General features: G+C 42.1%; 1 protein-coding gene across 9 annotated transcripts in view; it reads left to right on the top strand.

Moving 5' to 3' along the window:
* Positions 1 to 24,321, top strand: part of TBC1D1 (TBC1 domain family member 1) — a 353,465-nt gene that overhangs the window by 7,739 nt on the left and 321,405 nt on the right. For all 9 annotated transcript variants that reach the window (XR_003001308.1, XR_003001307.1, XR_003001309.1 and 6 more), the window contains exon 2: positions 7,606 to 8,113. Coding sequence is in view for 6 of the 9 variants with exons in the window: in XM_024731609.1 (XP_024587377.1) it covers positions 7,697 to 8,113 (417 nt within the window). In the remaining 3 variants the exon portion in view is untranslated. The remainder of the gene's footprint in view (positions 1 to 7,605; positions 8,114 to 24,321) is intronic.

Here is a 24,321-nt window from a genome sequence, read left to right as displayed (position 1 = left end):
TTGGCATAGAGCTGCTTGTAGTAGTCTCTTAGGATGCTTTGTATTTCTGCAGTGTCTGTTGTAATTTCTCCTTTTTCATTTCTAATTTTATTGATAAAATTCATTTAAAATTTTATTAAAAATAAAATATTAGTTAAAATTTTATTAAAATTTTAATAAATAAAATTTATTTATTATAAAATAAAATTTATTGGTTAATAAATTAATTTTATTGATTTGAATAAATCCCTCTTTTTCTTGATGAGTCTGGCTAATGGTTTATCAATTTTATCTTCTCAAAGAACCAGCTTTTAGTTTTATTGATTTTTGCTATTGTTTTCTTTGTTTCTGTTTCATTTATTTCTGCTCTGATATTTATGATTTCTTTCCTTCTGCAAACTTTGGGATTTGTTTGTTATTCTTTCTCTAGTTCCTTTAGGTGTAAGGTTAGATTGTTTATTTGAGATTTTTCTTGTTTCTTGAGGTAGGCTTTTATTGCTATAAACTTCCCTCTTAGAACTGCTTTTGCTGCATCCCATAGGTTTTGGATCGTCGTGTTTGCATTATCATTTGTCTCTAGGTATTTTTTGATTTCCTCTTTGATTTCTTCAGTGATCTCTTGGTTATTTAGTAACATATTGTTTAGCCTCCATGTGTTTTGTGTTTTCTATGGTTTTCTCCCTGTAACTGATTTCTAATCTCATAGCGTTGTTGTTAGAAAAGATGCTTGATATGATTTCAGTTTTCTTAAATTGACTAAGGCTTGATTTGTGACCCACGATGTGATCTATCCTAGAGAATGTTCTGTGTGCACTTGAGAAGAAAGTGTAATCTGCTGTTTTTGAATGGAATGTCCTCTAAATATCAATTAAATCTATCTGGTCTATTGTGTCATTTAAAGCTTGTGTTTCCTTATTAACATTCTGTCTGAATGATCTGTCCATTGGTGTACATGAGGTGTTGAAGTCCCCCACTATTATTGCGTTACTGTCGATTTCCTCTTTTATAGATGTTAGCAGTTGCATTATGTGTTGAGGTGCTCCTATGTTGGATGCATATGTATTTATAATTGTTATATCTTCTTCTTGGATTGATCCCTTGATCATTATGTAGTGTCCTTCTTTGTCTCTTGTGACAGTCTTTATTTTAATGTCTATTTTATCTCCTATGAGTATTGCTACTCCAGCTTTCTTTTGATTTCCATTTGCATGGAATATCTTTTTCCATCCCCTCACTTTCAGTCTGAATGTGTCCCTAGGTCTGAAGTGGGTCTCTTGTAGACAGCATATATATGGGTCTTGCTTTTGTATCCATTCAACAAGCCTGTGTCTTTTGGTTGGAGCATTTAATCCATTCATGTTTAAGGTAATTATTGATATGTATATTTCTGTTACCATTTTCTTAATTGTTTTGGGTTTGTTTTTGTAAACCCTTTTCTTCTCTTGTGTTTCCCACTCAGAGAAGTTCCTTTAGCATTTGTTGTAGAGCTGGTTTGATGGTGCTGAATTCTCTTAGCTTTTGCTTGTCTGTAAAGCTTTTGATTTCTCCATCAAATCTGAATGAGATCCTTGCCAGGTAGAGTAATCTTGGTTGTAGGTTCTTCCCTTTCATCACTTTAAGTATCTCATGCCACTCCCTTCTGGCTTGTAGAGTTTCTGCTGAGAAATCAGCTGTTAACCTTATGGGAGTTCCCTTGTATGTTATCTGTCGTTTTTCCCTTGTTGCTTTCAATAATTTTTCTTTGTCTTTAATTTCTGTCAGTTTGGTTACTATGTGTCTCGGCGTGTTTCCTCTTGGGTTTATCCTGCCTTGGACTCTCTGTGCTTCCTGGACTTTGGTGGCTATTTCCTTTCTCATGTTAGGGAAGTTTTCGACTATAGTCTCTTCAGATATTTTCTCGGGTCCTTTCTCTCTCTCTTCTCCTTCTGGGACCCCTATGATGCGAATGTTGTTGAGTTTTGTGTTATCCCAGAGGTCTCTTAGGCTGTCTTCATTTCTTTTCATTCTTTTTTCTTTATTCTGTTCCACATCAGTGAATTCCACCAATCTGTCTTCCAGGTCACTTACCTGTTCTTCTGCCTCAGTTATTCTGCTATGGGTTCCTTCTGGTGTGGTTTTCATTTTAGTTATTGTATTGTTCATCTCTGTTTGTTTGTTCTTTAATTCTTGTAGCTGTTTTTTCTTTAATTCTTTTAGGTCTTCGTTAAACACTTCTTTCATCTTGTCAATCTTTGCCTCCATTCTTTTTCCGAGGTCCTGGGTCATCTTCACTATCATTATTCTGAATTCTTTTTCTGGAAGGTTGCCTATCTCCACTTCATTTAGTTGTTTTTCTGGGGTTTTATCTTGTTCCTTCATCTGGTACATAGACCTCTGCCTTTTCATCTTATCTGTCTCTCTGTGAATGTTGTTTTTGTTCCACCGGCTGCGGGATTGTAGTTCTTCTTGCTTTTGCTGTCTGCCCTCTGGTGGATGAGGCTATCTAAGAGGCTTGTGCAAGTTTCCTGATGGGAGAGACTGGTGGTGGGTAGAGCTGGCTGTTGCTCTGGTGGGCAGAGCTCAGTAAAACTTTAATCCACTTGTCTGCTAATGGGTGGGGCTGAGTGTCCTCCCTGTTGGTTGGTTGGCCTGAGGCGACCCAACACTGGAGCCTACCCAGGCTCTTTGGTGAGGCTAATGACAGACTCTGGGAGGGCTCACGCCAAGAAATACTTCCCAGAACTTTTGCTGCCAGTGTCCTTGTCCTCACGGTGAGAAACAGCCACCCCCCATGTCTGCAGGAGACCCTCTGATACCAGCAGGTAGGTCTTGTTCAGTCTCCTATGGGCTCACCACTCCTTCCCCTGGGTCCCAATGCACACACTACTTTGTGTGTGCCCTCCGTTTCCCCCAGTCCTGTCGAAGTCCTGCAGTCAAATCCCACTAGCCTTCAAAGTCTGATTCTCTGGGAATTCCTCCTCCCATTGCCAGTCCCCCAGGTTGGGAAGCCTGACGTGGGGCTCAGAACCTTCACTCCAGTGGGTGGACTTCTGTGGTAGAAGTGTTCTCCAGTTTGTGAGTCACCCACCCAGCAGTTATGGGATTTGATTTTATTGTGATTACGCCCCTCCTACCATCTCACTGTGGCGTCTCCTTTGTCTTTGGATGTGGGGTATCTTGTTTGGTGAGTTCCCGTGTCTTCCTGTCGATGATTGTTCAGCAGTTAGTTGTGATTCCGGTGCTCTCACAAGAGGGAGTGAAAGCACATCCTTCTACTCTGCCGTCGTGCTATTTAATCATCATGGAACTTTTTATTGAACAGTAAATAATTACCTAGTCTAAGTTACCATGAATCTTATGTCAGCAGAATCTGAATTGTTTATAAATAATTATGACGTGTCTGAAGTAGAACTTACTATTTGATAGTTTATTAACAGTGTTAAAGTCCAATCTATTTTTTACAAAGAAACTGTGATGTGCTCCAGCTGGTTGAAAAGTGAAAACTCAAGGCATCCAAATAGTTTTGTCAGTGAAATGGCAGAACTAATTTGATGACTGATTATTTACCAAATGATTCAAACAATTAAATTGTGTAATTTTTTATTGCACTATGCATATATTCCCTTACAAGAAAACAAAGTAATTCTGCTATGCTTGTTGCCACCATATTAATAACTACCTCATCTACACTAATTGATAGCTCTTGGGTCTATCCTTTGTAGTAATTCTAGTACTGCTTTAAACATGTCTTGGGATTACCAGCTGTCAACAGTTAGAACTTAAAACAGATTCAGTTATAGGAGTGGAAGCTGAGCCAGACATTTAATGCCACTTTCACCTGTAGGTGAGAGAAAAAAAAGGAGAGAGAGATCATTATTTATGGGGTTATATGAACTTCAAGTCTGTTTTCATCATCAAGAGAAACTGTACTTTAAAGGAAAAGAGACAGGGAATACACTTTCATGAAATACTTTAGCACTCTAAATAAAATATGGGTTTATTTCTGAACTTTTGAACATTTAAAGTTAAAAAATTAGCCCTTAACTATGTTCAAATTTATTATAAGAATTAATTCTTAGGATATATGCATATATATCACACACAAAAACATAGAGTAAAAAGAATAGACTTCAGTTCTAGTTCAGAAAAGGTTTAGAATTTGAATACTGGTTTTAGAGACCCCAAACCTTATGAGTTTAAGAAGCTTACAGACTTGTTGAGGGAAACCTACTCAAACTTTTAAAAGTAAATATGATGATAGGTACAGAGTGCAGCAGGACATGGTGATGGATGCCCTAAATCACCTTGGAAGGAAGAGGTGATAGTTGCTTGAACCAGGACTTGTATATGAGTTGGGATTAGGTTAGAGGACAAGAGTGGGAGTCATTGGGAGAGTCTTCTTGGGTCTGTCATGACTCTATTTTGTGAGCAGAGGCACTGACTTCTTTGTTCTGGACTACCTTTTCAATTTTTCTTTTTTCTTTTTTTTAATAGCAGCAGCCATGGAAGATAGAAATAGTCTCTCTCTCTGGAGGACACTCCAGAATTGAAGGACAGACATGCTTACTCCCCATTGTAAAATATTCAGTCCCCCGAAACTCAGGTGCCTTTCCTGTAACCCACTGTGGATACAGGTGTCACCTTGCCTGTGGGGACTAAGGGTCAGGGAACCAGCAGAAATGCTGCCTCTGTGGCTACTGCTTTTGCTCTGAGTAATAAATGGTCCCTTGTCTCTGACCTGGAAGTCTCATGTCCTCTACCAGGAGGCTAACTTGTGGCAGCCTAACTTGTGGCAGCCTGACTTGTTAGCTTGCAAGTAGGGTAAATTCTCAGGCCCTCTACAGTTGGTGACAGGCGTTGTGTTCCTGGGAGAGAGAACAGTATGCACTGCGGCACAGAGGTGTGAGAAATCATATCTCATATGGGGAACTGTGCCTATTTACCTATCTTCAGAGCCAAAAAGTGCATGAAGGAGGGCATTTTAGGGGAGAATATGCAGTTGCAGATATAGACAGGACCAGATTCTGAAGAGATCCTAAATGCCTTGTAGAGGAGTTTGGATTTTACGGGGGCTGTGATTAAGGAATTTTAGCAGAGGAGTGACGTGATCCATTTTATGGGTTAGCTGAATTACTCTAGGAAATATGTGAAGGCTGGATTGAAGATGGGGGCACCTTTTCTCCAGCTGAGAAAAGATAAGATATATTTAGATGTGAAGTCAGCTTAGAAGTAGTGATAGGGTGAAGAAGGGATCTGAATGACTATCTTAGTCTGTTCAGGCTGCTGTCACAGAACATCACAGACTGGGTAGTTTCCAACAACAGAAACTTATTTCTCACGTTCTGGAGGATGGGAAGGTCAAGGTCAAGGTGCTGGTGGATTCAGTATCTGGTGATGGCTGGCTTCCTGGTTCATAGACTGCTGTCTTTTCCCTGTGTCCTCACATGGTAGAAGGGGAAAGAGAGTTCTCTGGGCCTCTTATAAGGGCACTAATCCTATTCATATGGGTTCACCTCCCAAAGGCTCCACCTCCAAACACTATCACAGTGGGGGTTAGGATTTCAACATATGAATGGACGGAGGATGGACGCAAACATTCAGTCTATAGCTGTGACTCCTTGGCTTTTGACTGGGCCAATAAAATAAATTGTGATGCTGTTGCAGAGATGTAGCTTATGGGGAGTAAGAGAAGTTCTGGAAAGGAGGGAGGTGAGACTGAATTAGTTTTAAAACAGCTAAATTGAGGCTGAGACGCTATCTGGGTAGGACATCCAGATAGAAATACTTAATAGACTCTCCTGATCTGGAACTCAGGAAGGAGGCAAACATATGGGAATCATTAGGGTTTATGTGGTAGATGCATTCTTGTGCAGCATTCAGGAGGACAGGTTGAGAATCAGGTGCAAACTCAAATCACCTGTGGTAAGCGACTCACGCTCTCTGGACCTCAATTTCCTAAGTGGTAAAAATGGCAATAATAGTACTCTCTAACTGAGACCAAGGTGAGAGATGAAGGTGGTTATGAAAGTGAAATGAGAACAGTTGCAAAGTGCCTGGTACCTAATGAAAGTAAGCTGTTATCAGTGGCAGCAGGAGTATTAGAATGTGGTCACTGACATCAAGAGATTAGGTGAAATTGTCCAAAGGATGCAGGTGGAATGAGGGGGGAGGATGGAGTCAAGCAGCAGCGAAAAGCCATTAAGGAACTGAAAAGAAGCAACCAGAGAGGTAAGAGGAGAACCAGGAGAGTTTCAAGCAGGATGGAGTGGTCAACATTGAGAAATTCGTCAGAAGGGACAAGGCAGCTAAGGACTAAAAGTCCCCCTTTGAAGTTCACAACCAGAGGATGTGGGCGACCCTAATGGGAGCAATTGCGGGGGCTCTTCATTACTTCTGGCTGCAATCTAGATTGTGGATGGGCAGGAGGGAGTGGAGACAGCAAGTGTAGACTTTACCTTGGAGATAGTTGTGTAGGGAAAGAAGAGTTGAGGCTGGGGGAGGTTTGAGGTCAAGGGAAAATATCTTTTTTTTTGGATGGGAGAGAGACTTCATTCACTCTCTTAAAATATCTATTGAGCCTATTCTGAGTCAGGCTCTGTGGGTGAATAAGATGCAGTCTCCATCTTCATAGAATTTCTTCTTAGCGTGTGTATATATGATCAGGGAATACATGAGAGAATGAAGGTCCAGGGAGCAAATGAGTAAGGAATAGAGCTTGAGATCCTGTAGACAACTCAGCTTTGGACAAAAGGGTTTTGTCATCCAGTGGAGCAGGAGGGTGTTAAGATACGTACGTCAAATGTGGTTTTTGAAAATCACCCGTAGAGAAGGAAAAATTTCCCACTGAGTGAGTTTGGGTCCTAGTACAGGAAACACCCTCTATTGATGAGGAGATGCAAGGTGTTAGGGTGCTTGTAGTACATGAACGAAACAAAGTATTTATGATGGTGTTCAGAACATAATAGTTGCCAAGTACATGTTAATGGAATTTGAATTGGTGATTCAGAACCTCTGGGCTACACCAGGGAGAGCCTTCTTTTTTTTTTGGCCGCGGCCGTGTGGCATGTGGGATCTTAGTTCCCCGACCAGGGGTGGAACCCATGCCCTCCGCGTTGGGAGTTCGGAGTTTTAACCACTGGACCACCAGGGAAGTCAGGAAGAGCGTTTTAAAGCTTCAATGGTATCATAAGTGATAAGGTCAGTTGTTGAAAACTGGACTGGTTCAATAGACTGTGATGATAGAGAGCTGATATATTTTTCTTGCAAGATTACTTTCTTGGGGGAAGCCACCAGTACTGAATTTAATCATCTTAAAAAATTCCTTGAAAGTATGTTAAATAATGCAGCAGGGTTTAAAGCCGTCCAAGCAGCACACTATATTGTTTTCTATGGTGCTGGCCTTTGTTGGCTCTATGAGGCTTCTGTTTAACCGGAGTCTTCCCGGTGGGATCTTTGTAACCCGTAGTGAGTGTGACAGTTACGGCATTTTCAGGTTTTATATGTAATACGATTTCAAGAAAGCTCTTTCTAGGCAGAGCAGCGTATGTGAACTAATATCTATTTCTTCCTCTATTTGGGCTTCAGCCTCTTAAGCTCTGAAATGCTGCGACTTCATTAAATTCTAATGCCTCTGTTTTTCTCCTGCAGGATTCTGCATCAGAAGCATGTAAAATAGATTGTTTGGTCTAAAATAGAAAACAGTGGCAATGTTTTGCTGAGTTTCCAGACCTTTCCCAACATGGAACCAATAACCTTCACAGCAAGGAAACATCCATTTCCTAGCGAGGTCTCGGTGGAATTTAGCCTCCAGCTGGTGGGCTTCTTACCTGTGCATTCTCTGACCACCATGCCCATGCTGCCTTGGGTCGTGGCAGAGGTGCGAAGGCTCAGCGGGCAGTCCTCCACAAAGGAGTCTGGTACCAAGCAAGTCCACCTTTGTGTTTCGCCCTCCGGACTAAGATGTGAGCCTGAACCAGGAAAAAGCCAACAATGGGATCCACTGATCTGTTCCAGCATCTTCGAGTGTAAGCCTCAGCGAGTTCACAGACTGATTCATAACAGTCACGACCCAAGTTATTTTGCTTGTCTGATTAAAGACGATGCAGCCGATCAGCAGAGTATCTGCTATGTGTTCAAAGCCGATGGTCAAACAAAAGTAAGTGGAGGTGGGGATCAAAAAGATGAAGGTGTGGCTGGATAGTTTTTGTTGAACAGGATCAGAACATTTATTTTAAGATACTGGAATTAATAAGGAGTTAATGCTGTAGTTATACGTAGATTATTTCACTGGAGTTTTGGTTCATGGGGATAGTTCTTTATAGTCTTGAAGAACATTTGATAATAGGTATTAAAATCAGAAGTTTATGAGTTCAGAAATTCAACAGAGACATCTTTCTAAGCGTATACATAAGAGCTGAACTATTAGGATTCAGATCATTTAAGATGTGTGTTCTAAAGCAGTGCTTCGCAAACAGAGGTGTGCCTAGGAAGGACCTGGGGATCTTGTTAAAATGCAAAATCTCATTCAGTAGGTCTGGGATGGACCTTGAGAGCCTGCATTTCTAACAAGCCTCCAGGTGACGCAGGCGCTGCTCCTTTGAAGGTTGCACTTTGAGTAGCAAAGTTCTAGATCAGCGAGCTCCACATTTTTGATCTTGTTAATAAAAGTATATTTAATTATAAGCTGTAGAAGAGTATTATTAGGCAGTTTCCCAAGGTATCATATTCACTTAGGCAGAGACCATTGGTAAAAAATAGTGGATATGAATCTAAGTTTTGATACTTTCAGGTTTTTTGTTTTTTTGGGGTTTTTTTGGCTAACTTCAAGTCCGATCTGACCAGCTTGTTGTTATATCTTATGATACGGGTGAGAAAGATATTATATGAGAAATGGTAAAAAAAACAATATCGCCAGCTCTACTATTTTCCCATTTATTTGTGCTTGTATTGTTGCTAGCATTTTTTTGCAGTTCTGTGCAGGACTCATTCAAAGCCACCTGGCCGTTTTGTGAGGGTTACTTTAGATACAATTGAAAATATAATCCCGACAGCCACTTTCTCAGTTCGGCCCATGTAAACTGGCTACAGAAAGCAAGCAAGCAGGTGAGGGCCTTGCTGCTAACCCCACAAGCTGAGGAATGCCCATGCTAGGCCTTGAGTGCCTCGCCGGCCTGTGTGGCTGTCTGCCCCACGCACTGGAGCAGACTCTGAGGATGCTAATGCCAATCCTTGTGGTAAATGTCGGTGAATAGAAAGAGAAATGCTAATGTTTTCTCCCTGCACTCCACTGGGTTTTGTTTTGCATACCCTCCATGATGCACGAACCTCATTTGGAAATTAATGTTCTTCGTGACTAAGTGGATTTGTGGAGACTCACTTTTGTTTGTTCTTTCCTTGGTTCTCTCACTCATTCAGATTGTTGCTCCAGGTACTGGGTGGGAGGATGTAGTACAGGCTAGAAGGGAGACAGAAGCAGCAGCAGGTAAATACCACGTGGTCTGTGGACAGGGCGTGATGGGAAGACAGAGAATGGGGCTTAACACACTGGAGTGTAAGGAAGGCTTTTTGAAATAATGGTTCATCTGGAGCTAAAAACCACTATTTTATGCACAGAATAGGATATCTTCTTAATAAAAAGCATTCGATGTTATTGATCATGCATCTCAGGTGGGACAGCGTCTGGTTCAGAGGGACTAACTTCCGGGATTCTAGTCCTATCTGCCACCTGTAAACTAGGTGGCCTCAGGCAACACTGAGCCTGTTTCCTTATCTGTAAAATGGGGATAATTATAGTCTCTATCTCGTAGAGTTCCTGGGAGGACTAAATGAACTAGAATGGAACCTGAAACTAGTAAGCATTTATGGCTATAAAAATTTTTCACTAAAGAAAGTTTTACCAGAAGCAGATTACATGCTAATTTCACTTCTAGTCTTAAGTAAAAAGAAAAAGAGACCAAGATGAGCGTCTTCAGCTCTCAGGATGAGATCCCGGTCATCCTTGAACAACATTTTTATAAACTAGACGCTTAAAAAACTGCATAAGTATATTTAATGGTTGCTGTTATTTGGGTAAATTCCAGAATGAAAATTAGAGGACTGAACAGCCCGTACTCCGTGCCAGCTCTATAGAAGGACTGAGTTTCCTTGGGGGGAGTTTTTGCATGGAATAAGCTGTTCAACACTTTACACTTTTGACTCTTGCCCAAAATCTTTTATAGCCATCTGAGAACAGGCTTCTAGCCAGTTATTCAGCTACCTGACAGGAGGAGAGATTTATAACTAAATTCTGGAACTGGGGCTTCGAGTCGTGCTGAAAGTAAAGAATTGGCCTTACTCTGTGTTCTAAAAAGCCACGGTAGAAATATGAATCTGTTCTTAAGTTATTTTTGGCTTGCTTACGGTTTTTACAAACAAATTGTCAGTACTCAGAGTAATAAATTACTGTCATCCTGCTGGTTTTATAAAAGAGTAATTTGTAACATAAGCATCTCAGTCAGTGACTCTCCTGTTGTTGGAAACTGAATGGTAAACCAAATTGGCCCCGATTCTAGCTGACATGATATCCTTTATGCTCTTGGGACATCCTGGCACGGTATCTCATAGCAGACTATCTGCTATAGGAGCATGTTAACCTATGTCATCATTTCTCCTATTTGTAGCATTTGCTCAGTGAAATAATTCTGTAGATTATGGCCTCTTCTAAATAAATGAAGTCAGCATCCCCCTGTATGTGCCAGAAAAGATATATGCATTTACTGCCAGGGTTATTAGCACAAAACTACTGTGTGAGAGGAAACCCTTTGAGCAGCATATAAATTAACTTATTGAAGAAGGTCTAGGGAGAAGAGACACGAAAAGGAATAGTTTTTTGTTTTGTTTTGTTTTGGGGTTTTTTTTTTGCTGTACGCGGACCTCTCACTGCCGTGGCCTCTCCCGCTGCGGAGCACAGGCTCTGGACACGCAGGCCCAGCTGCCATGGCCCACGGGCCCAGCCGCTCCGCGGCATGTGGGATCCTCCTGGACTGGGGCACGAACCCGTGTCCCCTGCATCGGCAGGCGGACTCCCAACCACCGCGCCACCAGGGAAGCCCCCAGGAATAGTTTTATAAGCACAACATGAGACTCTGTTTCCCACTGTATGTTCCATAGAATATGCTCAAGGTGTTCCACACAGAAAGGCTTCCATGATCAAAATATATTAGGGAAGCATCTCAAACTTTTTGATCTGAAGACCCTTTTCACTCTAAAAAATTACTGAGTATCCCAAAGAGTTTCATGTGGGTTATATCTATTAATACTTTTATATTAGAAATTAAAACTGAAAAATTATAAAGGTTTTAATTTATTGAAAAACAAAATAAGCCCCATATATGTAAGCCTAAACAATATTTTTTTGTGAAAAATAATTGTATTTTCCCAAAAATTTAGTGATAAGAGTGGCATAGTTTTACTTTTTGTTTGTTTGGTTTTTTGCAAATCTCTTTCATGTCTGGATCAATAGTCAGCTATTCATTCTCAGCTGCTTCTCCACTCATTCTTTTGTGATATGTTGTTTTGGTTGAGCATATGAAGAAAATTTGGCCTCACACAGATTTGTAGTAGGAAAAAGGAGAAATATTTTATAACCTTTTTAGAAAATTGTGGATATTTTTCTTTAATACTATACCAAAACTTGACAAATGGTAGTTTCTTAAAGGTTTGTGGCAATATGACATCTGAAACCGTATCAGAGCACTTTTTGCACTTTGTTATATTAAAATCCATTAGTCTGTCTTGTGCTATAATGAATCTTTTAAGCATGAATGATTCTGTAACATCATGCATTGATTATTTGGAAAATATTGGTTCACTGAGTTGTACAGACCACAGTCTGAAAACTGCTGTATTAGGGAAACACTGTACTTTCTATTGCACTCTTGAATTGTACATTAGTTCATTAAATCCCCAAGTTTATTGGACCATAGATTACATTTTCTCATAACTTCCAAGAACATCCCTCAGCACGCATGTGAACACAGTGGCACAAGGTTGTGGGTTGAAGTTTAGTTTTGAGTTAGGGTCTGTGGCAGGAAATGAAAACATCCACTCTGGGAAACATATGGATGCATGGGTGACCCTGACTAGGTCTATACCCCATCACATGGCAAAGAAATCAAGAGTCCCTCCTGGACTCAGCCCTAGAAAAAGGGTAAAGTCTTAGAAAATTATCTCAAGATTCTTTCCTTCTCCAGTTCTTCAGCTTTGTCTCTTCTAAGAAGAACATCAGATTTGCCAATCCCTTGAGTATTACTGTAGATCACTCAGAAGAATATTTACATTTTACTCCTTTTTTTAGTCTACAAAGTAAAAAGCTCTGCTTCCTTTAAGAGACTTTCCAGCAATGAGTTGCAGGCAGCAGAAGTGTTGGGCTGAGGCTTCTGACATTGTATGTTGCTGTCTTATGCCAATAAAAGGAAAGAATGGATTCTGAATGGAGAATGGCAAGGATTACTGAGCTGGTAATAAGTGGAGGAGAAGTGTAGGCTGGTGTTCAGTGGGCAGTACGAGGGACCCGGCGTAAGGCAGAAATTGGGTGTGTGGAACTAGTTTTGCTATAAGTGCCCATTCTTCTTCAGCTGACTTATCGTACCTATGACCTGTCCTGGCTTTTCAAACACTGTTCCTGACTTTAGTCAGATCTGATCTTCTGGATCTGGTGTCCAGTATGGGCACAGCGCAGGGGTTTCATAGCTGTGATGGGATTGGTGTCATTAATGCAACAGTGCTCATGGGCTTTCCCTTCTGCACCCTCCCTAAGAGCATCTTGGATTTGTTAGAATCTTTTTTTTTTTTTTGCGGTACGCGGGCCTCTCACTGCCATGGCCTCTGCCGTTGCGGAGCGCAGGCTCCGGACGCACAGGCTCAGCGGCCGTGGCTCACGGGCCCAGCCGCTCCACGGCAGATGGGATCCTCCCGGACCGGGGCACGAACCCGCGTCCCTTGCACTGGAAGGCAGACTCTCAACCACTGCGCCACCAGGGAAGCCCTAGAATCTTGTTAGATTCTTTCCTCCTCCTCCCAAGGAGGAAGTGTTATCTCTTGCTGGGACATAATAAAGTACTAAATCCTTAGGAATTAGGAGGAGGGAAAAGTGTGGCCAAGGAGCTTGGGTTGGGGGTTGGAGGAGCTGGAGTAACTGCATGGGAGGTAGACTTCTAGAAGAGGACTTTACTAAATGTTACTTAGGAAGATGTGTTTGAGAGAATGTCAATGTCCTTTGAAAGAATGGGTTTCCTTTTCCATGAGTTTTGACAACGAAACTTTAGACTGCCTATTTCCTCTTCATTTGTTAGGTCTGGTGGGTTTTTATCTTGCTCCTTCATCTGCTGTGTGTTTTTCTGTCTTCTCATTTTGCTTATCTTCCTGTGTTTGTGGTCTCCTTTTTGCAGGCTGTAGGTTAATAATTCCCATTGTATTGGTGTCTGTCCCCAGAGGCTAAAGTTGGTTCAGTGGGTTGTGTAGGCTTCCTGGTGGAGGGGACTAGTGCCTGTGTTCTGGTGGATGAGGCTGGATCTTGTCTTTCTGGTGGGCAGGTCCACGTCTGGTGGTGTGTTTTGGGGTGTCTGTGGACTTATTATGATTTTAGGCAGCCTCTCTGCTAATGGGTGGGGTTGTGTTCCTGTCTTGCTATTTGTTTGGCATAGGGTGTCCAGCACTGTAGCTTGCTTGTCATTGAGTGAAGCTGGGTGCTGATGTTGAGATGGAGATCTCTGGGAGATTTTCGCCGTTTGATATTATGTGGAGCTGGGAGGTCTCTTGTGGACCAGTGTCCTGAAGTTGGCTCTCCCACCTCAGAGGCACAGCACTGACTCCTGGCTGCAGCACCAAGAGCCTTTCATCTACATGGTCACGTGGCTGTAGGTAAGAGGCCTCAGTTCCTTGCCGCATGGATCTCTCCTTAGGGCTGCTTGAGTGTCCTCATGATGTGGCAGCTGGCTTACCCCAGGATGAGTGATCCGGCCTGCGGTCCCCAGGACTGTTGCGGCTTCGGCCGCCGGGGCCCCACCAGAGCCGGCAGCCTCAGTGAGGCCGCCCTCCCCTCGGGCTCCGGGGCAGTTCCGTGACGGCAGAGGGAAGAGACCCTGAGCTGGGAGTTCCAGCTCTGCCATAAGTTCATTTCTTGAGGATGATCTATATCTGAGACTGAACCCTGTGGGCTCCCATACTGCTAATTTTAAGAGTACTTAACTATTTATAGACTTAATTTAGTATCAATAAAGGTTTCCTTTTGAAATTTAAGATCAAGAAAGGTTTCCTTTTGAAATTTTCAGTAAAGAACCAGTGTATTCTGTCATGAGGCCCTGTAAGCACACTGTCTTTCTCAGTAACTTATGGACAGCGACCTCACCTAGACTCTCTGGATTCGTTGTGTTGCATATCAATAGAAAAGGTGGTCTGACGTTGTTTTCCTTTGATTAGCAGGATTAATACTTAAGTCCCCTATATTAAAAGCCCAAGTTGCTTTGGCTGAGTTTTATGATTTAAGTAACAATTAAAAAAATTTTTGTTTTTGATCGTAGCTTTGTTTCAGTTGCATTTTACCCATCACTCATGGATCTTAATAGTTCCCCGTGTGCTTGGAATTTTAAGTTAATGACTTAAAATATGCACCGCTTATTTATGGATTTTCAGTAGAGGCTGGCTTCGGTGGCGTCTCTTGCTTGGCTGTTATATTTGCCAGCTCGTTACTTTCTTTGCTGGAGCGAAGATTGAAATTATAACGTTGAGCTGGAGCGTTTTGTTCCTGAGGGTGATTATACTGAAGCTTATAGAATTATTTTGCAGCTCTTCTTATCTAGTGCCCTTTCTGTATTGGGTCTTCATTTCTAAATATCAGACAATAGTCTTTCTTTGCTACTCAGGGAATGGTTCTGAGAAGGCTTTGTGGCATATGTTTTGGAGGATTTTTTAATCGATGTTAAAATTGCCACTGGGCATCTTTAATCCATTCTGGTTGTTATGTAAGGTTTCATTTGGGGGCCCACTCGGCGACTATGACTCAGTGCATGGTTGCACAGAGCAGTGTACCCATGTCAGTCCATCAGCACTTGACCGTCTGTCACACTAGACAGAAGTCGGTTGCTGGGTGCAGAGATTGGTAGGGATTCTTTTTCATCTATAAAAAGAATGTCCCGAACTGCATGAACTCCGAAGTATTTGTTGGAAGGTTTGGGTCCATGACACGGGACTGATTATGTAATTTATTTTTGACTTTGAAAAAGTAGTCTGAGGGTTTCAGAAGCATCCACCTTGTGATAAGTGCTTAGATAATTTTTTAGAAGTCTTTATTTTCAATGCATATCACTTTCTATAGCTTTGCATTTTTCACCAAATGCTTTGCATTTGATAATTATTTTTATAATATAAATCTGTTCCTAAGAATAGACTTTACAAGTATCTTGAACCTAAAGTTGACTTGTATCTTAAAAGGATTTATTTATAGCCTAGACCTCCACTGTCCAGTACAATAATTAGTAGTCATCTATGGGTATTGAGCACTTGCAGTGTGGCTGGTCCGAATTGAGATGTACTGTGTCAAAACAGTGGATTTCAAAGACTTGGTTTGAAAAAAGGAATGTAAAAGTATCTTAATAATTTTCTATATTGGTTACATGTTGAAATTATAATATTTTCTATATATTGGGTTAAATCAAATATAATACTATCACCTTTCTGAATGTGCCTACAAGAAAATTTAAAATTACATATGTAGCTTGCATCCTCCTTTTACTGGTCAGGTCTGGACTAGTTACCTAGCAAGGATTTCTGGAAATAATTTGAACATTTATCACAGAGTGATGTCAAGTTTCCCCCTTTTCTTTGCTGCCTTCTGTTTGTTAATGATAGAATTTTGCTCAAAGTTACTCTGAAAAAACCACATTAAAAACTGGGACCTGGGGACTTCCTTGGTGGTCCAGTGGTTAAGACTCCGCACTACCACGTCAGTGGGCCCGGGTTCGATAGGACCTGCGTTTTCCTTTTGGCCACGCCATGTGGCTTGCCGGATCTTCGCTCCCCGACCAGGGCTCGAACCTGCGACCTCGGCAGTGCAAGCATAGAGTCCTAACCACTGGACTGCCAGGGAATTCAAGAACCTATTTTTATTTTTATTTTTAAATTTTTATTTATTTATTTATTTGCGGTACGCGGGCCTCTCACTGTTGTGGCCTCTCCCGTTGCGGAGCACAGGCTTCAGACGCGCAGGCTCAGCGGCCATGGCTCACGGGCCTAGCCACTCTGTGGCATGTGGGATCATCCCGGACCAGGGCACGAACCCGTATCCCCTGCATCGGCAGGTGGACTCTCAACCACTGGCCACCAGGGAAGCCCCAAGAACCTATTTTTAATTCTAGATGCATATTGCAGTGGATGAACGCTCTGTGGGCCACTAATTTGGGATCTGGTTAAAGAGGTAAATCTCTTGTTTCTGCTTTTTCTCTTGTTTGAATAGTTTTCTTTCTTCTGGATGCTTAGGGGTCCACCCCACTTACTGCTGCCTGTGATCCTGAACCAACAACCACAGCCAGCAACTGGAGAGCTGGCCTGGCTCAGAGAAAGCCTCAGAAGAGGCTGGATTGGGGGTGGGGCTCGGGGGAGGAGCCTGATGCAGGACATACCAGAAAACTTACATGTGACTTCAGGGCAGCCTGTCCTGCAGGAGCCCTTTCCCGGCTGCTTCAGTTCCAGCAGGACATCAGAAGTCTTCCTTTCCTGTGGTCAAGTGATGTAGGTATTTGAAATATTGCAGATTTTTTTTTTAACATCTTTATTGAACTATAATTGCTTTACAATGGTGTGTTAGTTTCTGCTTTAGAACAAAGTGACTCAGTTATACATATATATATGTTCCCATATCTCTTCCCTCTTGCGTCTCCCTCCCTCCCACCCTCCCTATCCCACCCCTCTAGGTGGTCACAAAGCACCGAGCTGATCTCCCTGTGCTATGTGGCTGCTTCCCACTAGCTATCTATTTTACATTTGGTAGCGTATATATGTCCATGCCACTCTCTCACTTCGTCCCAGCTTACCCTTCCCCCACCCTGAGTCCTCAAGTCCATTCTCTACATCTGCGTCTTTATTCCTGTCCTGCCCCTAGGTTCTTCAGAACCTTTTTTTTTTTGAGATTCCATATATGTGTGTTAGCATACGGTATTTGTTTTTCTCTTTCTGACTTCCTTCACTCTGTATGACAGACTCTAGGTCCATCCACCTCACTACAAATAACTCAGTTTTGTTCCTTTTTATAGCTGAGTAATATTCCATTGTATATATATACCACATCTTCTTTATCCATTCATCTGTCAATGGACACTTAGGTTGCTTCCATGTCCTGGCTATTGTAAACAGAGCTACAATGAACGTGAAATGTTGCAGATTTTACATTAATTCTTTCTTTGGAATGTGACCAGTGTACCGTGTACTTGGTTGGGGGCTAGGGTACAAAATCGAGCTGCGATTTGCCCCCTTAAGAAGTAGCATGATGCTTTATATGCCAAATAGAGATTCTGAATGCGGCACTGCCAGGAGGCAGCAAACATCTGTAAGTTATGAAAGAGCAAATTTGAGTGACTGGGAGGAGGCCTAGTGTAGTAAGTGTCTGCCATTGTGAAAAGCTGCTGTGTATAAAAAGACATAGACAAATTCTGAATTGCTCCAGAGGGTAGAACCAGGACGAGAGAAGTTTCTAGGGACAGATTTTTGCCTCCTTCTCACAATGGTAGCCATCAAATAATTAAATGGGTTCTATGGAACAGTAGACGTGGATGGAGGTTTCACCTGGCAAGACATCATCTTCCTGTGTCCACATGCCCCACTGTGAGGAAGGTGCTATCTGACAACATTCCCTTTCATTTCAGACAACTGAGTTGTTCCTAAACCTCTTATGCTGAGATGAAGTTGTTTCCTGTAATGTCTAGTTGTTTGTCATAGATCTGTCTTCTGGAAGGACCCTCTGGAATGTAATGCATTTTCCATGAGACATTTGAGTGGGTATTAAGGACCCCCTAGGAGTTTCCCAGGGCGATGAGTTGGGTGCAGTTTTTTTTTAACTTCTTATTTTATATTGGAATATAGTCGGTTAACAATGTTGTGATAGTTTCAGGTACACTGCAAAGGGACTCAGCCATACATACACATGTATCCATTTTTCCCCAAACTCCCCTCAGCTGGGTGCAGATTTAATGGATGTCCTAAGTAGAGGATATAGCATGTGCCAAGCCAGAGCGGGACAAGTGCAGAGATGTCCACTGTGGCTGGAGCTGCTGCGATTAACGTTTTGCCAATTGCGTGGTCAGAGATGAGACGGGAAGGAAAGGCTGGGGTCAAATTTTACAGGGCTTGGTCTGCCTTGCTAAGGGTGTTAGGTGTTCTTCTTAAGAAGGTTTGTTCTGTAAGTGTCAGTCATGAGAGGCATTAATCAGGGAAGTGAAATAATTGGATTTGTTTTTAGATTTTGCAGTGGAGGATGGAGTAGAGGGATGAGAGACAGAGGAGGGAAGCCAGTTAGGAAGCTATCGCAGTAGTCTTGTGAAAAATCAGTGTTTTTTTTTTTTTTTTGAAATATTTATTTATTTATTTGGCTGCACTGGTTCTTAGTTGTGGCATGTAGGCTCTTAGTTGCGGCATGCGGGATCCAGTTCCCTGACCAGGGATCGAACCTGGGCCCCCTGCATTGGGAGTGTGGAGTCTCATCCACTGTACCACCAGGGAAGTCGCCAAGCAGTCTTGATCCATAATTATAATATGAAGTAGCTTGTTCCTGATGAACCCATGTTGATGTCTTCTGATCACTTTCCCCTCTGCTCCCAGCAAGGTTTTAATAGTTTATTTGCCTCTAATGGAAGAAAAAGTCAGTCAGATTCTGATTTCCTGTCCTACTGATGCTGACCTCCTTGGTTCCAAGGAATGATATAAAAAATAACATAGGGCTTCCCTGGTGGCGCAGTTGTTGAGAGTCTGCCTGCCGATGCAGGGGACACGGGTTTGTGCCCCGGTCCGGAAAGATCCCACGTGCCGCAGAGTGGCTGGGCCCGTGAGCCATGGCCGCTGAGCCTGCGCGTCCAGACCCTGTGCTCTGCAGCGGGAGGGGCCGCAGCGGTGAGAGGCCCGCGTACTGCAAAAAAACAAAAACAAAAAACAAAAACATAGAAGTGAAATTCCTGATCTGCTTCTGCTTGGCCTTCTAAAATGTATATCCTGGTACCTCTCATCTTACCAACAAACCCTCCCCTAACCTCATTTCCCATTCCAGCTTCCTCCAGTTACTGGCCCAACTTTCTGCTCCATTCATCAAGACTTGCCATGGTGGCTACCTTTGCTTCCACTCACCCATTTTCTCCTTAGGTTTACCAATTGGACTTCTGTCCTGATCATATTCCACTGATGGCTCTTATCATGTCACCCGCCACCTCCAGCCTGTGAAATCTGGTGATCCGTTCTCTGCATTTCTCTTATCCAGTTTCTCAGTAGCTTTTGGCATAGTTGACAGGGGAGTGTTTCTTCTGTTTTAAAACACTCTCTTCTCTTGGCTTTTGGAAAACCACATCCTCCTGTTTTCCCTTTGACTACAATAGTGGTTTCTACCCAGTCTCCTTTGTTTGTTCTTCTTCTTCTTAATTCTGAGTTTTATGTCCCTTGAGACTCAGCCTTCTATATTTCTCTTGTAGACACTCTTTCCAGATGAACTCATCATGGCATTAAATACCACCTATTTGATGTTGACTCCCAAAGTTAATTTATTTCTTAGACTCACCGATGAGTTCCAGACTCGTCTACCCAGCTCCGAACTTGACATTTCTACTTAGCTGTTAAATAGACATCTCAAACTCAACATGGTTAAAATAGAACCCTTGAATTTACTCCCCACCAACCCATGGCTTTCCCAGTCTTCTACAGCTCTTACGTGACAATGACAGTTGCTACAGCCAAAATCTAGGAGTCATCTTTCTCCTAGATTTTCTCCTAGATTTCTCTCTTTCCTTCACACTCTTATCCAAATTATTCAAGACCCATTCCAAATCTGTCACTTCTCTGATTCCATGGCTAATCCCGAGCCCACAGCTCCATCATCTGTCACCTGGAATGCTGCAGTACTTCCTAACTTTTCTCCCTGTTTCCTTTCTTGCTTCTTCTGTCCACCAAGCAAGCATCCAGGGCATCTCTAGAAAACCTATGAATTCATGCCACTCCCCTGCTCAAAACCTCTCTGGAGACTTCCCCATGTACTTAGACTAAAATCCTGGATCTTTGCTGGGGTTTCCACATGGATCTCATTTTTCACACTCTTTCCAGTGCTCTCTGGACCCCAGCCACCCTGGTGTTCACTTTACTAAAATATGACAACCTCCTTTGTCACATGGGGTCTTTGTATTTGTTGTTGCCTCTGCCTGGAAGGCTCTGCTCCCAGCTCTTCATGTGGTTGGTTCCTTAGATCATTAAGAACTCAGTTCAACCTCATCCTCTGGCGTCCCAGTGGAAAGTACCCCCACACCAGTCGCTGACACTCCATCCAGTTTTAATGTCTTTGTAGCACTTACCACTATCTGGAATTATCTTGTTGGTTCATATGCTTCCTTGTTTACCATCTCCCCACCTGCCTGAGAAACAAGAGAGCAGGGCCCTTGCCTGTCTTGTTCCTGGCCAGACCCTGGCGCCCAGAACCGTGCCTGCTACAGAGTGGGTGCTTCATGAACGAATGAGTGGATGGTACCGTTTTGTATTCATTCTTGGGGATGTGCCCCCCTTTTTTATTTTTAGTTTTTTAGTCAAATCTCACCTGGAAACCCTCTAGGCAGTCATATTAGTTTATTTCTTTGTTCTTATTCTCCTTCCTCATTAGGACAGATTTCTCTTAAGTCAGGGTTTCAGTCTTAGATACCATCCCTCTCTTCCCATCCCTCCTGAGCCTCTTTCCCCTCAGAGTCTTTGTTCATAAGATAATATTCATTGGCTCTCAGCTCACGGTTCTCTTCTTTGGTTTTTATGAACACAAATTTTGGGGACATTTATTGGTGATAGTTGTTTGTTTGTTTTTGTTTTAGAATGTCTTAAATTTTATTTATCAGTTCTGAAGGAAAATGTCAAAACTATTTCAGCAGCCTTGATTCTTTTTAAGCCAAATCTTATGTCCCTACTGCCTCCACCTAACGAAATTAACTCAAGAGCAGCCTCTATTGGATGCTGTCTTTGAATATTAACGCCCCAGGAGAAGAGAATCTATTTTTCAGCTGGAATAGTTGTCACTATTAACATTTACTTGGTAGCAAGTGAGAAAACTGAATTGTCCTTTAATTGGACATGCATTTGTTGACAGGATAATGCATTCACTGGCCGTCTGCAGTGGACAGCTGGTGCTTTCCTCCGCTCCTATCCCTCCCGGTCTTTTGCTGGAAAGAGGACCTCCTTCCTTTGGGAGTGTAGCCCCTCCTCTCCATGGGAGTCCAGGATGGGTCACTCCTTACTCTCTGTTCTGTCACAAGTGGTCAACAAAGGGGTGACATAGGTCCCAGGGAGACAATCCTGTGAATTTCCTATGTGGACTCCAGGAGGAAGATTCTGTCCCTGTTCTAGATGCCTGAGGCTGAGATATTGGATATCTGAATCTTTCTGGTGTCATACCTCACTGTCCCCTTCCACAGGGAGACAGAGGATGACAATGTCCATTACCACGGAATTATTATTGCTGATAGTTTGGGGAAATATTTCATGATTGCTGAACAGTCTTTACTACTGGTTAACTTTGTGGTGTGTAAGTTAAGTCCTTTTAGCTGTGATTTGAGCCCATATTTTTTGGCATCAACTTTGTTTTCCCCCCAGATAAATACATTTTCTGATTATAGAGGCATTTATGCTGAATATAAAAAAAATAGTACAAAGAGTTAAAATTAAAAGTTCCCGTTTAATCCCACCTCCTAGAGAGAAACTAACATTAATAGGTTGGTATATATCCTTATAGATTTTATTCTTTTATTATACAAACAAATGTTTCTATATGTAATCAATTTATATATTCATTTCTACGCATATACTTTAAACTCAGCCTCCCTTTTGATCTCTGTCTATCTATCTATATAATAGAAAATATATGCACACACGTAGGTATAGGTATGGATATATTTTAGACATTTTTTACTGTAGTAAAGATGCGTCCTTTTGAGTGACTGCCCAGTTTTGTGCAGCGGGACGAAAGGAAAGGCTAGTTTCATGACTGGCAGAAGTGCTGTCAGGTGACAGCATCATCTTTGTTAAGCTGTGATGAGCCATTTTGGTAATGAAAAGAGAGCATGGCCAGGATGGGCTGGAAGTGACTCAGAGATGTGTGATCTGCCTACCATAAGAAAGAAACAAGATTTGAAGCAACAAAAGCAAAAATAAGCAAGTGTAACTATATCAAACTAAAAGGCTTCCTCACAGCAAGGGAAACCGTTGACAAAATGAAAAGACAACCTGTGAAATGGGAGAAAATATTTGCAAGGTATATATCTGATAAGGGGTTAATATCTAAAGCAGCGGTCCCCAACCTTTTTGGCACCAGGAACCGGTTTTGTGGAAGACAATTTTTCCACACACTGGGGGTGTGTGTGTGTGGGGGGGTGTGGTGGGGGTTGGTTCAGGTGTTAACGCTGCTAAGATCGCTCGCCTGCTGCTCACCTCCTGCTGTGCGGCCGGGTTCCTAACAGGTGGCAGACCAGTCCACAGCCTGGGGGTTGGGGACCCCTGATCTAAAGTATATAAAGAACTTATACAACTCAGTTAAAAAAAAACCAATTTGATTAAAACATGGGCAGAGAAACTGAATAGGTATTTTTCCAAAGAAGACATACAGATGGTCAACAGGTACGTGATAGATGCTCAGTATCACTAATCATCAGGGAAATGGAAATCAAAACCACAATGAGATATCACCTCACACCTGTTAGTACGGCTGTCATCAAGAAGACAAAAGATGAGTGTTGGCTTGGATATGGAGAAAAGGAAACCCTTGTGCACTGTTGGTGGAATGTAAATTGGTGCAGCCACTGTGGAAAACAGTACGGAGGTTCCTGAAAAAATTTAAAACAGTACTACTGTGTAATCCAGCAATCCCACATTTGGGTATATACACAAAAGAAATGAAAACAGGATCTCACAATAGCTAAGATATGGAAACAACCTATGTGTCCATTAGCAGATGAATGGGTAAAGAAGATGTGACACACACACAGACACACAGACACACACACACACACTGGAATATTATTCAGTCATGAGAAAGAAAGAAATTCTGTAATTTGTGACAACATGGATGGACCTTGAGGGCATGATGCTAAGTGAAACAAGTTAGACAGAGAAAGACAAATACTGTGATATTACTTATATATGGAATCTATAAAAACTGAAGTCATTGAAAGAGAGAGTACAATGGTGGTTATCAGGGGCTGAGGGTGGGGGAAATGGAGAGATGGTGGTCAAAGAGTATAAACTTCCAGTTAAAAGATGAATAAATTCTGGGAATCTAATGTTCAGCATGGTGATTATAGTTACTGATGCTGTATTAAATACCTGAAAGTTGCTAAGAGAATAGATCTTAAATATTCTCACCACAAAAAAGAAATGGTAATTATCTAATGAGATGGAGGTGTTAACTAGCCTTATGGTGGTAATCATTTTGCAACATATGTGTATCAAATCAACAGGATATACTTAAACTTACACAGTGTTATATGTCAATTATACTTCAATAAAGCTGGAAAAAAGATACAAGAAGAACAATACTAAAATAAAATCCCCAAATAAAAATAATAACAATAACAAAAAAAAGATTTTGGAGAAAGCCAAGCCTCAACAGGATGGGATGGTGAAGCCGAAGGGAAATTCCTGTTTTTCACAAAAAAAAGGGGCCCCCCCCCCAAAAAAAAAAAAAAAAAAAAAAAAAAAAAAAAAAAAAAAAAAAAAGATTTTGGAGAAAGCCAAGCCTCAACAGATGGGATGGTGAAGCCGAAGGGAAATTCCTGTTTTTTGGGTTTTTTTTGCGGTACGCAGGCCTCTCACTGTTGTGGCCTCTCCCGTTGCAGAGCACAGGCTCCGGACGCGCAGGCTCAGCAGCCATGGCTCACGGGCCCAGCCGCTCTGCGGCATGTGGGATCTTCCTGGACCGGGGCACGAGCCCGTGTCCCCTGCATCGGCAGGCAGACTCTCAACCGCTGCGCCACCAGGGAAGCCCGGGAAATTCCTGTTTTTGGTGGTAGAGTTGGGGGAATGATGAAGGTCTTCTAAGGACCGGAAGCTTAGTATTAGTTGTTGGTTAGTTGCTATGTTGATTATGTTGCAGTAATCTCTTTCTCTGTC

Source organism: Neophocaena asiaeorientalis, unplaced genomic scaffold, assembly GCF_003031525.2.
Source record: "Neophocaena asiaeorientalis asiaeorientalis breed wild unplaced genomic scaffold, Neophocaena_asiaeorientalis_V1.1 scaffold39, whole genome shotgun sequence".
Classification (NCBI taxonomy): Eukaryota; Metazoa; Chordata; class Mammalia; order Artiodactyla; family Phocoenidae; genus Neophocaena; species Neophocaena asiaeorientalis.
The sequence above is the reverse complement of the archived record's forward strand: the minus strand, read 5'-3'. Positions and strand labels throughout refer to the sequence as shown.